The 16,827-nt window shown below is 35.4% G+C and overlaps 1 protein-coding gene across 1 annotated transcript in view; it reads right to left on the bottom strand.

Annotated features, from left to right (window-relative positions):
- Positions 1 to 16,827, bottom strand: part of Dhc1 (Dynein heavy chain 1) — a 46,383-nt gene that overhangs the window by 3,000 nt on the left and 26,556 nt on the right. The window contains 20 exon segments of the mRNA XM_069508521.1: positions 12 to 168; positions 267 to 1,242; positions 1,320 to 1,472; positions 1,537 to 1,705; positions 1,779 to 3,347; positions 3,418 to 3,666; positions 3,982 to 4,776; positions 5,660 to 6,302; positions 6,379 to 6,871; positions 6,955 to 7,941; positions 8,054 to 8,415; positions 8,496 to 8,614; positions 9,364 to 9,660; positions 10,216 to 10,410; positions 10,482 to 10,692; positions 11,189 to 11,344; positions 12,423 to 12,595; positions 13,207 to 13,431; positions 14,423 to 15,194; positions 16,337 to 16,536. Coding sequence (XP_069364622.1) covers positions 12 to 168; positions 267 to 1,242; positions 1,320 to 1,472; positions 1,537 to 1,705; positions 1,779 to 3,347; positions 3,418 to 3,666; positions 3,982 to 4,776; positions 5,660 to 6,302; positions 6,379 to 6,871; positions 6,955 to 7,941; positions 8,054 to 8,415; positions 8,496 to 8,614; positions 9,364 to 9,660; positions 10,216 to 10,410; positions 10,482 to 10,692; positions 11,189 to 11,344; positions 12,423 to 12,595; positions 13,207 to 13,431; positions 14,423 to 15,194; positions 16,337 to 16,536 — 8,901 coding nt within the window.

Here is a 16,827-nt window from a genome sequence, read left to right as displayed (position 1 = left end):
ACTGTTTGTACCTTTGACCACGATTGGGGAATTCGGGCGTCATACATGGCATCGAGAGACTCTCGCAACGCTTGGCTCATCACGATAGTCCCGTCAATGGCTAACTTTAAATCGCAGAGTGTCGTGTGAACGGTTTTAATAACAAGTTGGATGCGATCTATTTCTTGCCTGCAAGTTATAATTAAATATATTTTTTACCAAAATGTAGATACCTATTAAAAGGGGAGATGGAGATTGCGGTTTAAGACATTGTATGTCATCCTTACCTTAAAAAGATGTTCATCGGAAGAAAAGCGCCCATTTTCTGAAGAGATTCTCTTACCTCGAAGGTTATATATTGTTTAGGTAATTTTTCTAACATATCTTCAGCTAGCCGGTACACTATACTTTCCCTCGTTTCCCCTCCTTGAGAGCCACCTTCCTTGGGTTGTACACTCAGTATAGTATCTAATATATCTTTAGCACTGTTGATTTGATAAGTTATATCGGCATTGCCATGCAAGCCGAACACCTCAGGTGTATCAGTCAGCGGCAACTGATTGATATAATCTACGTAACCCTGCAGATTTCTCGTTTGTGGTACTTTATAGCCCTTGTAAAACTCAAAACCCGGTCTGAGTAAAACATCGCAAAACCACACATTAGTAAATGTTGTGAGTAATCGTTTATCGAAGTCATCGGTAACTCTACCACCATATTGAACCTCTCCAAGCATATAACAGATTGTAGGCCACGAAATGCCTTTCTTGGGATCTATTTCATCCAGATGATTTTGTATAAACTGTACGCTCGCTGCATAATCCGCTTGATTGAATTCGTATGGTATATTCCATCCCAAAGGACCGAATTTTCTTCTTTCTTGAACAATAGTGTGCAAAAATGCCACTGCATATAAAAGAGGTGGCCATTGGGATAAAGATGAATAATCTAACGTGTCCTGCGTTATATTTTGGTATGTCCTTTTCATACTAGCCCTTATACCCTGAGGTGGTTCATTGGTAAATTTGATAGCCATTTGTAAAAGCCCTATTGGAAAGTCAGTGTGTACTTCAGTCGTTAGCCAAAGACGAAATGATTCTTGTACATGTTCTGTTTCGATTAATGCATCCATAGCTTCTACACAAAATGGCAGTGACAAATGAATATTTTGCAAGAGCACCCAACCTCCATCACACATCGAATCGGATATCATTTTACGAGCAACGATTTCTTGACCTTGACCCATGGACACTGCTTTCAAAACTGTAGTGAAAATTATTAATTTGTTAAATATTCATCTAACAATACAAATTATTTTCCATTTAGGATATTTTACTCACCTATTTCTTTATGTTTAGCTAATGATGCAATTTGTGCAGAAGGGTCGGATCCAATTGAAAGTATACAAATAAGTGGAGTGCGAGGTTCTGATTCTTCCCACGTAGCTTCTAGGTTGAGAATTCTTCCTTCGCCATATTCTGGACCGAGTGAATCTAAAAAGAATATGAATGAGCACACATTTAAATTAAAGTATTTTAGTTGTTTGTTAACACTTACCAACGATGTATTTTCTAGCTTGTGAAAGAGTGCGATCTGGACTCCATGACCTGATAAGTAAAAGTTTTCGAAAAACGTCGAGGCTTTCATGATATCCACTGGGAATAACTTCTTCTTCAGGTTTTGCTTTCTCATACCAAACACGCCACTCTTTTTCATTACTTGTTATCTATGAAGTAGGTATCGATTGTTAATCAAAATAGCGTTAAGAGATATAAAATATTATTTGTAAAACTACTTACCTTACTCAAAACATCAGAAAATACTTTAATTTTACTTATTTCTACTAAATTTAGCCATGTTATATCTAAGATCCATCTGAAAGGTTTCGGAGTAACTGCGTTTAGATCTAAAGAAGCACCCCCTTTAACAAATGCCATGAACTCGTCATGAGCAATAAGTGCACGTTGGCAATCTATTTTCATAGCCAACATCAAAGTGAATAACGATTTGTGTCTCTCGTACAAACTACGTAAAGTAAAAGCCCACACTTCATGCGTTAAATATTTCAGAATTAAATTGATGCGTTCTTCTGTAACGTTACTTTTTGTAGACTTTGTTATAGAGTTATCAAATATGGTAAGAAATTGTTTCAACGAATTTTGATACATAATATTAACATTGCTCATCTCTACTATCAAGAAATACAATATGGAACCTCTAGCTGCTACTGCTCTAAATTCTTCTCTGGCTTTGATAATCTTTTTTTCAGTAACTTCGGCTACTTTTAATTTTTCATTAACTTCTTCAGCTGTCGATTTTGTTATTTGTAAAACCTGTATAAGAGCTTCATCGTCTACCAGAGAACCTTCTGAAGAAGTTAAGCGACAAAGTAGATTACTTTCTAGCTCTTTCATACTTCTTTGATTTTTCATAACAGACTCGAACAAAGCCACTCGTTCTTCTTCCAAGTCTGATTTTTCCATTAATATTACTCTACCTAGCAATTGGTCTTCAAGACCTTGCATTGTTACAGTAAAGTCAATTATAGAAGTTTTAGCACTAATTTCTGGAGAATAAGGAGGATTAGGAAGCTTCGTAGTAATGTAAAGCATAAAACCACGCATAACATCACATTCCTTATCGCCTACAATGACTTTTTCTATTGACCCTGATTTTATGAAATTTTTCTCGAGAACATTGTCTATAACCGGATCTAATTCGACACCAACATCTTCTATTAAAAGTGGCCTTCCTAATGATAAACTGTCTTCTAGATGAGTTCGGAAATATTTATGATTTAATGACGTAATTTGTAGCTCATTTGAAGATTCCTTATTTTTTATCCAATTCTTTCCTTGACTCTGTGGATCTACTAATAGTGGATATGAGCTAGACTTGGTAACAATAAGTGCGTTTTGAACAGATAACTCGTCATTTGGTAGACCTTGAAGTGTCCATTCAGATATCGTTGCATTTTCAACTAACATATTTGTGATGTTCAAATTGTCTGTTACAGGAATTTTTTTGCTTTTCAATATATCCATCCAAGTATTAAATAAACTATTCCTAAATTCTTGATTGTAAGGTCCACAATACGATAAGAATCCGGTGGCAAGAACTACATCACCTACCAATCTACCAAGTTGTTCTTTAAAGTCTTTACTTTGTTGTGTCCATCGAATTTTTTCACCACCTAGTCCATTTATAAGTTGAGTTGCTGCTGTCATTTTCCGCAAGCATATATTCGCAGCATCTGTAAGCTGCTGCTTTTCTGAAACGGCAGCTTCGTACTGGTCTTTAACTTTCCTCAAGGACAATTCACGATCTTCTAACTGCCTTTCCGCAGATGCTAAATCTTCCATTGCCACCTATAATATAGTATATTGAATGAAAAATAAACTGACCAAGTTATCATTATTTTATAAAAAATTGAATTACCTTCAACCTTGCTTCTTGCAACATTAAGCTGGCTTTTAAAGGTAAAACCTCTTTATTGACACTGTGAAAAAATGCCATAGCTTTGGTCCAGGATAGCAAACCGGCTACGTCTCCACACACCCGTTTTGCGGTATCCATGTTGTAATCTTCCATTTCAAAATAGGGAGTAAGGTGTTCCACCATTTCATTATTGATGATGTCTTTTGGGTAGTTTTGAAGTTGCAGCAAAAAAGTAGTGCTGGCCATCATCTGGGTAGATAAAAAATATATTTGCATAAATTTATCGTTAATAAAAGATAAATTAAAGCTTTAAATGTCACACTTTTTTATGTTTTCAAGTAAGTGCGTTCAACAGAAAGGGAAAAATTATCTACATAAATCATATGTTTTCAATAAGTAATTAATTAATGCTGTTCTAAACTGTAACGCATCATTTTGGTATAAGGATATTAGTTTAATCGAACAAATGAAAAAAAAATGCCTAACCGCAGTCCACAAAATAGCAAGCATTTCAAAATTTAAGTTCTTACTGCAACAAAGATATTAACGAGTATGTTAACGTACTTTGAGAGATTCAGCCCAAGATGGTTTAGGACATGGGGCAGCCGTATCTGATATCAAGGGATGCAATCGACGTTGAAACAGAATCAAAACGCAATCCATTATTCTCATGATGAGATGCGGTGGACGACCTAATTTTCTAACTGTTGCTATATGTGCAGGTTTGATTGTGTTAAGCGCAGCTTCAGCTTCTTCTAGCGCAGGTTTAGCTGCTTCTAATTTCCTCTCAGCCTTTTCTTTTTCTTCTGCTATGTAAGCTACTAAAGCTTCAGCTTTTTCTTTAACAATTTGTACTTGATTTTTCACAATTTCTGCTTGCATTGCTCTGTCTGTAACTTCTGAAAGAACGCGGTCTGCTTTTTCCGAAGCTAATGCTAAATCTTGTTCCATTACAGCCAGATCTTTCTTTAAAACTTCTACGGATATTGATGCTTCCCGTAATTTTTCTAAACCAGTATCCATTCTCAAAGCACCATCTCCCAACTCTTTCTGCTTCATCTGGTATATAGTTTTATAACCACCAATAAAACTGAGATAAGATTTAGGAGTGACATGTGACGAGCGGCGAAATCTTTGAAAATACTCAGTAGAAACAGTAGATACAACATCTTGGATGGTGCCGAGAACCGTTACGAGTTCTTTCTTAACTTCTTTTGTACATTCTATTTCAAAATCAGTAAGAAAATGGTCTGCTACTGCAACAAGTGCATCTTTTGGCCATGGTTGAAACCAATCAATAGTACAACCAGATATAAGGGCTGGAAATCGTAAAGCTCGGTATCTAAAAGCTTCACTAACCTATAAAATAAATATAATTTTAATTTTACATTTTTATTCGTTGTGTTTTGTTTGTTGTTAACGTATTGTTTGAAGGTTACCTATAGTGCGCGACAGGTCGAGATGGCAGTCAGGGTATGAGGCGGGAAGGACGCTCCGCACAACCGCACGTCACCCGCTCTATCCCGTATCTGGTTAGGTTAGCACGGGGGCTGTGCGGATGTGCGGGACGTCCCGACCCCGACTGCCATCTCGACCTGGCGCTTACTATAAGTATGCATAGTTTGAGGACCACAGTTTATCAATTGATATAAAGAAAGAAATAAACAAATAAACATATTAAGTTTATTTCAAGTAATTAAGACTCATACACAAAAATACGCTAATTAATGACTAAGTATGAGAATAACTAAATGAAATCCAATAAAACTTATGTGACCACCACCACTATTGCATGGTTTCTACACCAACTGAAACCTTGCAGCAGCGGTTCAGCGCATTATAGTCGAACCTGCTGACTATAATGCTCACGACTTTGTTGGCGCTGGCCCATACCCGGCGCACCAGGGATGCGCATATTTTACTCATGACAACAAAGAAGCGATATATTCTCGCATCGCAACAACAGCGCTATAGAATCTGGACAGCCCCATCGAAGAAATAAAATAATAATTAATAGGCTGAGAAGTCGGGGACTGTGCCGTTCAACTCCTTCACACAATTGTTTACTGGAACTCTAGAAATCCAGATCCATATCTATATCAATTGATCAAATGCAATCCTCACAGTTCCTTTACTCCTCTTCTTCCAGGCTCCACACACACGTGTGCAGCTAAATCTGGAAGAAGAGGATGTCTAATGTGTATCAGACAATGTAAAAATATTTTCATTATAAGTTACTTACAGGAGAGAAACATAAAACTACATGAAGGTTTTGGCAGGTTCTATTCAAAAAATATTCCATTACTAGTTCATTCGTTAAAGTTCGTTTCTGATTCTCGCGTTTCATAATGGGAGTCAATTCTGAAACTATTTCCTGTTGCTCATCTTTTGTAAATAAATTAGATATTACGCCCGAGGACAAAATATTGTTCAAGTATTCTAGAAACCCTTCTTCTTTGATATCCAAGTCAGTAAAAATAAACGTTGTACCTTTTCCCTGGACACCACAAGATCTATAAAGCAACTTTAGATCTTCTAAAAAGTTACCAACGTTGTAGGACCTTGTCAATGCAATTTGAAAAGACCGATATCCTGCTATAAAGGTTGATAGTTTTGTTAAGGACTGTTTGCCTGAGCCTCCCACGCCAACCAACATAACATTTCCCCTAGGATGACGTATAACTCTTGATATTTTTACTAAGTGCAACATAGCATCTGGAAAGAATACAAGGTCCATTCCTGAACCCCTAACCATTTCATTAAACTGAGAAAGGAACATTTCTAATCGGTCTCTTAATTCAGGGTAGTCAAAAACTGGTTCATAAACTTTTGGTAATTCCATATCGGCATCTTCACCTTCTTCTCCTGTAGGTTCTGGAGCATCCCTGGAAAAATATTGCATAGGTAGAGTAACCTCAATATTTATAAAGTAAATCAATTAAATACCCAAAAATTACATGCCTCATAAAGTCCACAAATACAGGATCAGATTCCATCATTTTTTTGTATTCCGGTCCTAATAATTCCTCAGTAATACTGTAAAGAGCACTATTAAACCAATCTTTGTCAGTTTGATGTGTAAATCGATCTAAAAATACTCTTGAACATTCGTGTTTCCACAAAAGCATCAAACATTTTTCAGATTCAATTACACTTGGTAACGTGCCTACCATCCCTTGCCACACTCTTGATAAATCTCTCAAAGAAAACACATAATGAAATTTTGCAGGAGTAGGTAATAAGTTCTTACGGGTACTCGTCCATAATTCCCTGGTTAAAGGAATAATTTTTTTGATTAGTGATCTTACTTCGGCGGTGAAACCCCTCTTGGCATTGTAATGCCCCTCACCAATAACTTTGAAAATTTTATCGATAGACTCTTTATTAGGCAAAGGACAATTGAATATTGAAAATTGGCGTTTTAACCTTGATGGAATATCATTCCTACCTCCACCTAAAATAGTAAATAACAGTTGTTAAGAATGATTGACAGCTTGTTAATTCAGTCGGAAAATAATATGTAGGATGCTTAACAACCTGGTTGGCCCATAGCTCCTAAAAACTGAATGTCAACGATAGTGGTAAAATCACCAGGTTTCTCCAAACTATAGAACCCACCCATACTCATCGTTTGTCTTACTATTTCGTTGGTGATTTGATCTCCCCACTCATTAATTTGGGGTAAATTGATGTCATCTATAAAAACTAGCATTTTCTTTCCTCCCGGCGGTCCAAATGTCATTCCACTACGTTTTTCTACGTAGCTTTCAATTGTTTTTTGAAACTGATATGGACTTGTGGCCGAAGAAAAATTAAAAGATCTTCCCATAAACTGCTCTGGATTAGCGTTTTTCATATATGCTTTCATCATAACAGTTTTGGCTGATCCTTGTTCGCCCAAGAGTAATACAGCTTTTCCTTGCTTGGCAATGCAATGAATGAGGTAGTTAATTCGAACATTATCCACGATAGGTACAAGGATGTTTGAGTAATCAGGAGTTGCTACGTCGGGATAAATATAATTTGTCATTAAATCATCCCATAATACCCACTTGCCAGGATGTTTTACATAAAAATCAAAAAGTATACTCGATTTGTTGTTAGGATGCTTTGGTAAATCAAGAACTGATTTAAATGTGGTTTTAATGAATGAATCGAAACGAAATCTATCCTCTGTTTCCAATAGAGATCCGAAGCCCCAAACTAATGTAAACACGTAAATTTTGTGTAGATGCTCATGTGTGAATAATTCAATTTCTTCCACCTTTTCTTTTTCATCCTCATCGTCAATATCGCCATTGACAGATTTACTAGCAGAAGGCTCTTCTATTTCTACAATTTGTGGTGGTACCAATCCTTCTAGTAAATCAAGCATTTGGCTTATAATATTACTTTGTAGAACTCGCATGCTAAATATCAGATTCTGTGTGCACCAGGTATACGTGGTTAGAAAAGTTTCTTGAAACAAAGCACTAAACACTTCTAGTTCTCTTGGTGATCTAGATTTAAGCCACGCATTTAAAACTAAAATCATAAAAATGTTAAATTACAGTTCAAATGATCCTTAACTCTACAACACATTGAATGATTATTCAGTTTCATAACAGCAAAAATAAATAATTCAACAAAGGGTTACCTGGCTCCCAATCCAATCCTGAAGCGCTCATGTATACCATTCCGTTTCGTGAAACAGTAGCAGGGGATGCATTATCAATGTTTTCAGGTTCAAATATTATTTTGGATGTGGGCGACATAGTCAGGCGATCACCATTTGCTAATGTTAAAGTCTTATTATCATCCAGCACGGAGTTTAAATTTTCTATCCATATACTGTCAACCGGTCCGTCTAGCACTAGCCATATATGCTCTCCAGTTTTAATTTTAAGTGTTTTCCTCCATAAAGCGGAGAAAATGCCATCAGTCCAATCATTAGTAGCAACATCTAGCCGACCAAACATTTGCGCAGCCGTTATTGCTTTTGGGTTCATACGCATCTCTCTAAACATGGAAAAAAGGGTTGCACCAATGTAGATTATTATCATTTTCCTACTAAAAATTTGTTGCAGCTTATCACCTACCGGTGTGGATCTTCAATATCTGACAGAGCTTCCATTAAAGTTTGTATGCACGTAGTTTTTCCAGCACCTGGAGGTCCCAGTGTCATTATTCCATGGCGTACACGTTGCGTTTCATACAACTGAAAATATATATATCTACTATTGGGAACCAGAAGTTATTGTTTTTTTATATTATATTTTATTTTTATATTTATAAAAAAAATAACTTTGGATAAATGATTCATTTATAATTCGCTTATATTTTTGAATAAAAACGAAAGGTAACAAGTTTATTGATACAATAAACTGAGACTAGCTTTGTTAGGACTTAACTTCAAAATTTAACTGAAGGCGAATCAGAAAAACGTGTGCCTTTATGGTAAAGATATGGTACTGTACATACCTATATAAAATTCAGATTTTAATTTTATAACGTGAGTATAAAAAATACTTTGTCGAATTTGGGGAGTAATTTTATACACCTTTGTTACCTGTTGCCTGATCCAAGCTCATACTCGCTGATCGTTCCTACCTGTGTTGGACGTATGCTCAGAGAAGCTTTTATAAAACAACGAATATCTGGCCCTCACAGGCTCTTAATATAGATATTTTATTTGTACTTATTGCATTGAAATCTTTAGCGTTCATTTTGACTGAGTTGCGGAGTATCATCGCCGAAAAAAATACTCTTTGAATTTTTCTTTTTAAAATTGGTTAAAAATAGCTCTAGCTACTTGGAACTACCGAAATTAGACCTAGTAGACAGAAATTTTCGGAAATAGGTCATAAAAGACGTAAGTACTGAAAATTCAGGGAATTGGACTTGACGGTCTAATGATGAATGGTACCGCGTCTTCGTCGTTCATTAGAGTCACTTTGTCAAATTTACCTGAATTATTTTTAAGACCCAAGGTGGGTGATAAATTAATCCGGTTAGATCGACTTGTTTTCTTATGGCATCTTCCAGTTCAGAATATGTTGTTTTCTCTAAAGCTTGGTTTGGAAATAAATCTGCTACAAGCGATATAAACAGAGGTTCGTCTTCATCGATAAGTTTCGATAAATTCATGTCTCTCAGAACTCTCATTACAATGGTGCTTTCGTTATCTTTTGTATTTACTCGCTTTACAGCTCCAAGAGTACGCAGTACAGAAAGAATATTTCGTAAACCAAAGTCATAGTGAACCTAAAACAACGAACAAATATATTTTTTGTGATTATAACCGGCAGACCTGTAGATTCAAGACATGTATTTATTTTCAGGGCTTGCCTGAGAAACAGCTTGAGTACCGAGTAGTGGACTAATAATTAGCCTGATTGTAGGCTTGATTTAGGCTGTTTGATGTTGATAATATTATGCATTCAGCTGTCAGATTCTAGTCCAGATTAGTAAGATAACTATGTTGTGTTAGGTTTTCAGGCTAGCATTATACGATGATAAAAAATTATAAAATAATTTCAACCGCTCATGGTGTTAATTTAATAGTGTTTTGGCCGTCGCAAATTAATTCTTAAAATTAAACTTTCTGTTGGCCGCGATTTCATTCGCGTCCCACAGGATTTTTCTATTCCCGTGGATTTTTCAAAAAGTAATCTTTCATATAAACCTTGTCCTTACAATAATTACAAACACAAAGAAAAGGAATTATTCAATTTGGTGCAGTCGTTCAGAAGTTATGCGCATAATACATTTTGGCGATTCATTTTTATTTATTTAGATTTAAATAAGTCATTTTTTTACCTGTTTCGTAAGCTGTTCTTCACACAGCTTATACAATGTATAAAATTTTCGCGCCAAAGTAATATTTTCTAGAAAACCACAAGACGCTAGTTTAACTCTTATGATAATTTGACGATCTGGCACCATCATTGCCACGGTACGAAATTGTATTTTCAAATTCTCAGGAAGCTCTTTACGGCCCGCATAACCAGGATTCTAAAAAAAAATTAATATGACTTTAGAAGATAGCAAAGGGAACTTCTACTTCAAAAATATTTTTTTTTCACCATTGTAATAAATATTCCAAACTCAGGACACATTTCCGACATATCGCCATCTGTGAAAAGGAACGTTTTCTTCTTCTCTTTCTTAGCAGAGAGAACCACGGCAACTTGTTGAGCTGCAACTGAAAGAACTGGTAGTTCTATGCGGTTAAATTCGTCGAAACAACCCCACGAGCCAGACTGAGCTAATCCTTTATAAATACGCCCAAGACCTCTAAAATCAAATAAGAAAAATATTACAGCCTACTCCTACTTAAAATCTAGGTTCTACGTACAAATACTAAAAATTTGATTAGTTAGGTAGGCACAAGAGCTTCTCTGCACTATAGTACCTACAGTTACACTTCCACACTAATTTTCGCGCTAACTAATTCAACCTTGCAAGGTTTTGTTCTATATATTTTTAATTTAAAAATGTGCCTTTAATCCATTAAGCTTGGCATATAAGAAAGCAATCTCGTAGAAAGTATAATACAGATTTTTGAAGTGGTGCTAAGGAGTAATTTTTCGACTCGGGGACGAAAACATGAAACCCAATAGGTATAGTCCGTACAAAATGAGAACTCACGTACCATTTTAGTTATATGTGTCAACTGTCAAGTCAAAAGTATGATTCACTTTTATAATAAGGACTAAAATCGCACTTTGACATGACAGTTGACACAAAAAGTTAAAATGGCGCGTGAGAATTTGAAATTTTTGCAATATACCTGTAGTCCATTTGATCGGAACAGTTGAAAACGACGACGTATTTGGCGAGAGTTTTCCCCATATCCTTCACAGTCTCTGTCTTCCCAGTTCCTGCCGGGCCACAGGGAGCGCCACCCATGCTCATTGCTAATGCTTGCGCCAAGGTTATATAGCATCTGTTGAAACACTTACGTTATTCAAACTAAAGTAGATATATAATGTATGAGTCGTGATACAAGCATCCTTTAATATCTATCTATCTAAATTCTAAAGGGGTTTTCATTAAGAGCGCTCGAACTTTGAAATGAAATAAAATAACCTGCGTAAGTGATATTGCCACAATTTTTATATTATTTTAAAGAACATTTAATGCAATTATGTACGAAATATAATTTCAGTCAAATTGACCATCGTGATTCCGCTGCAGGTGGTGTATCCTGGTGGACTAATTTTGGATGGAATTTTTGCATTTCAATGGGGCTCAATCAAAAAATCCACACCAAACAAGTGTCTTTTTTGAAGTGTAGAGGCACCTAAGGAATCTCATTGGTGATGGATTTTCATCGGTTCAAATCCGGCAATTTTATTTGTTTATAAAACAAAAAAAATTACTTCTCACGCGCCATTTTAACTTTATGTGTCAATTGTCATGTCGAAAGTGCGATTTTAGTGCTTATTTGAAAGGCGGAGCTGTACTTTTGACATGGCTGTAAATTATTTTTTACTTTTTAGTGTTGGTGGTTATTGAAGTCGGTATTTTTTTTTGATTTTTTTTATTTCACAATTTTTAGTGGCCCCATTGTACTAAAATATGATATGCCCGGTTAAAACCTACTGTTTCAAAGAATCATTATAAATCGGTTCATATTTGGCGAAGAAATCGCGTAACAAACATACAAAAAGACATACATTCGAATTGAGAACGTCCTCCTTTTTTCTTGAGGAGTTCCGTTCTCCATCTCCGAAGATATTCATCAGATCTTTACCAAATTAAAACGAAACCACCTCGGAAGTATGTCCTACAAAACAAAAGAAGAATCATCAAAATCGGTTCATAATTGACGGAGTAATCGCGGAACAAACATACAAAAAAAAAACATACAGTCGCATTGATAACCTCATCCTTTTTTTGAAGTCGGTTAAAAATACAAAGCTTCAACTGATCTTTTACAAGAATATTCTACGGGTAGTATAGTTTAGTGTGTAAATACACACTAGAATGACGAACGTAGATCAATAAATGTTGATTTTTACCTGTCTGTCAAAGGCGTAATAACAAGCCTTTCAGTACATCCCAAATATTCATTTTGATAAGCGAATATAACATCAGTAACTGATATCCAAGTTTTATCTGCATCCTCTTTAAAATAAAAGCGGCATTGTTTCAACCATTCAAAGTCATTAGCGGATCGAACATTCAAACGACACTGCAAATAGAATTTAGATATTACAATACTTTGACGACCTCCCTGACGCAGTGGTAAGCACTGTGGTCTTATTAGTGGGAGATCCCCGGTTCGAGATTGCTATGGCGGTTTTGCTATTCCTTCGCTATTATCTCAAATATCTCTAAAAAATATTATTTTATAGTATACATATAGTATATAAATATTATATATATATATATATATATAATATTTATATACTATATACTATATTTATATATATTTATATATATATATATATATATATATATATATATATATATATATATATATAAATATTATATATAATAATATATTATAGTACTTACTTACAAGTAAGTACTATAATACATTAAATCTGTGTGTATCTAAATATATATATTAAAACGAAAACTACTGGAAGGATCGGGCTGAAATTTGGCATGCAGTAGCTATTATGACGTAGCCATCAGCTGAGAAAAGATTGAAAATTCAACCCCTAAGGGGGTAAAATAGTGGTTCGAAATTTGTGTAGTTCACGCGGAAAAAGTCGCGGGCGTTAGCTAGTTACAAGTATAGATTATCACCAGTGATATGATTATACCTACTATAATAAGTCAATGATTATCACTTACCAACATATCAAAAATATCTCTTTGATGAACGTGTATAGTAATGAGAGTTTCAAACTTTGTACGTTCAATTTTACTTAAGTCCCTCGTCGTTTGATCTATGAGGGTATTTAAAAGTTCCAAAAATTTATTATTTGTGTCTATCATTATCTTCTTATCCTGTCGTGCTTGCATTAATGCGAGCTCTGCATCTCTGGTCCAAATAATTTGGATGCCAAGTAATCCAACCTGATTAATACAAAATAACATTTGACCAGTTTAGGAAGGAAATGTAATCGACACTCGTTATTCACAGATCATACCAGTACCACGTCGCATAAGTAACGGAATACGTTTAGAAAGTCTAATGAATGATCCCAGGCACGCACCTCTAACTTTTCGGAGTTAGTTATGTGCGTTTTAAGCGATTAAGGTGACGCAGGACGCTCGACTGAAATTGGCAGCGCACGTGGGTAACATGTTTGCTTTTCACTTGACATTGTATGAGAAAGTTGAGAGGCACGATGATTTTCCCCGAAATCAAGCGCGCGAAAAGGGTTTAGGAAAAGTATTTTTGAGAAAAAACTGCTAAATTTATGTTTGCAAAGTAAAGTTATTTCAACTAATGAATAAATAAACTACGTCTAATGATAAATTGTTTTAGAATTTTCATATCCCTAATCTTATTTATTTACGCCCAAAGTTGTCATTAATTTAGTGTTAAAATAGGAATCTTTTGAGCCTCGTAACTTTTAAATCAATATTTTTTTTAATGTTTTATATATCAATAAACGTAGATAATGACATAAATCGATATAATTCTTAGATTTGTGCGTACAATATCGAATATTGTTGTAATTTCCCTCCTACGTTTGCATGAAGAAAGCACCGAACTGAGTCGCCTTAAGAGCGATCACGCACTCATTTTGTTTTACGAACTATCTGCATGGTAGCTTATGACATAATAGGTATGTCGTAGATATTTTTTATATACGTATTTTCACCGATTCGCATTGGATGAGTGCGTGATCGCTGTAAATATCACACGCTTTAACGGTGAAGGAAAACATCGTGAGGAAACCTGCATGCCTGAGAGTTCTCCATAATGTTTTGTACACTTGGCCAGTAGCGCCCAGCGCGTCAGACTATTGCCTTAACCCTTCTCATTCTGAGAGGAGATCCGTGCTCAGTAGTGGACCGGTAATGGGTTGATCATGATGATTACGATGATTATAATTACCTGTGCTGGCATTTTATCGAGAAACAAAAGAAGATTGAGACCTGGATCATTGATAACTGATACCGCATTACGAATGATGGAGTGTAAACTGCTCTGCGCAGATTGTAAAAGAGACGTAAGCCACGTTTCCACAGACCCTTCTGCACGCACTGGTCGTTCAAGTCTAATTTCTTCCCCTTCAGACGATACTATTGCTATCATCTTGTTATATTCTGTTAAAAAAGAAAAATAAGGTCTTGAAACGCACAAAACATAGGAGATTGTTAATTATTACCTATACCTGTCGAGCAGCTTACCTATATCGTGGAATTTAACATATCTTATGTTATCGAAAATCGACAAAAGATGGTTTTGTATAGTGTGAGAATCAGAAGCTTGGCCAAGAATTTCAAGCAAAGCTGGATCGGATACAAAGAAAAACCGCGGAAACATCGTGCGCTTCTTTTCGAGGTAACCACTCAAGCTTTTTTGGCAAAGCTCTAATTGTTCCTGTAGATGTGGCAACAGTTGCCTCAAGAGATCGTCACCGACACAACAAGAAACTACACCAGGGGTTTCGTGTGCTCTCTGCATTATTTTCTGCCAAGACTTGTCAATTTTGGAAAATCTTTTGGCCTCTTTTGGCAGCTGTTTTGCGATATCGCCACCAACGAATACTGCCTCGAGGTACACCCACATGTTCTGAACAAGAAGCCAGCGTTCTAGAATTTCATTGGTGCTTTGAAGATCATATAACCACTGTTGTATTTGTTTTCTGAATGGTGCATTGTAACTGTTGATTAAGAAAACTTCATATGAATTACTAGTTACACTAACTACAAAACTGTAGAAATATCTTTCAGAAGATTAATATTGCAAACAAAGGATTTACAAAATGCTACTATGCAGGTACGTATTTTGTCAGTTATATGATCAGAAATACTATCAATAGCACACTACCCAACAATAAGCCCAAAGCGATCATTTTCGAGTGTGGGTAGTCATTCTGATGTATCACACAATAAGGTAGGTACATAGCGTCTTGACTGTAGGATACGAGTATTATGTCGTTTTACAACTGTAACCGGACAGTAAATATAAGCTATACCTGTGCTATACCTACTTACAGCTTACTTATAATAAAATTGTAGTTGTAAGTGTCGATTTTTGTGCGTTAAATTGATATATTTTGAAAATTTTAATCGGAGGAAGAATTATTATCGATACAGAAACTTTTGTCTTATATCTGTGTGCGCATCAAGATGACTGATATGATGACAGATACTGAACAGATTTGAATGCAACTTGGCATATTAGGTAAAACTAATATTCTGTATGAATATTATGGATAGTTTTATCCTGAAAACAACAGGATTTCGGAAGAGGGAATGAAATTTTTTGTCCATGTTACCTACTGCATAACTCATCATTCATCAAACTAATCAATTTTGACGGGATGCCTGAACGGGAATCGGTACATCAATCGCGATTAGTGTAATTTAGCTTATTAAATAGTAGACTATAAACCGTACCTCAGAATACATATTAGTACATTATAACAATATCTTACTAATATTATAAATGCGATAGAATATAATTGGTTTCTTGTTTGTCCTTCAATCACGCCGTAATGAAACATCGAAACAACGTGATGTTTGCATAAGGTGATTACCTATTTACTTTTTATTCCAAAAATAAAATATATAAATTAATAAATATAAATAATATATAATTTTTTTGGTTGCCACGGAATTTAAAAAAACAAATTCACGCGGGTGAAGTTGCGGGTACCATCTAATATTGTTTAGGTACTTAAGTGTTGTATTTTTTACATATATACAGGGTATAAGCAGAATAGTTTATTGTTCCCGTAAATCAAACAAAATAAAATATTGTAAGATTTTTTTAGTATGCATCCTGCAAGTAATTTTTTACCGATTAGACAACAAAGAGCCTAGTATCATCAGACTATCCTCTAATTGGCCTATTGTTTCCGCTGTTGTATCGCCTCTGAGAAGCAATTCCCCGCGATTATTGAACGTTTGAAATGTAAGCTCGTGGACCGACCACTCGTTTGTGACTTGCCGAAGCTTTGCTTCTATATCCTTTTCCTTCATCGCTGATATACAAATATCCTGAAATAAGTAAAGTTTGGTGCTTATTCGGATCTCTCTATACATAGAGAATTGATAGGTGTAACATTTCTCATTTCTATTAAATCTAAGATTGGGATGTACATACTAAGGCTTATCTATGCCTTATTCAAATGCATCTATAGATCTCGGCCTGAAAATATAACTGAACCTGAAGACATAGGCAGTAAGCACTTACGTACCGTGCCTTCTTAGTAGTAGTAGTCTAAAATATTAACTCAATATTAACAGATATCAAAATTGAAATTTCGCAATAGGTATCTACTCGGTTCG

Source organism: Maniola hyperantus, chromosome Z (assembly GCF_902806685.2).
Source record: "Maniola hyperantus chromosome Z, iAphHyp1.2, whole genome shotgun sequence".
In the NCBI taxonomy this organism is placed as follows: Eukaryota; Metazoa; Arthropoda; class Insecta; order Lepidoptera; family Nymphalidae; genus Maniola; species Maniola hyperantus.
Note: the sequence above shows the minus strand (reverse complement) of the source record. Positions and strands in the feature narration are given on the sequence as shown.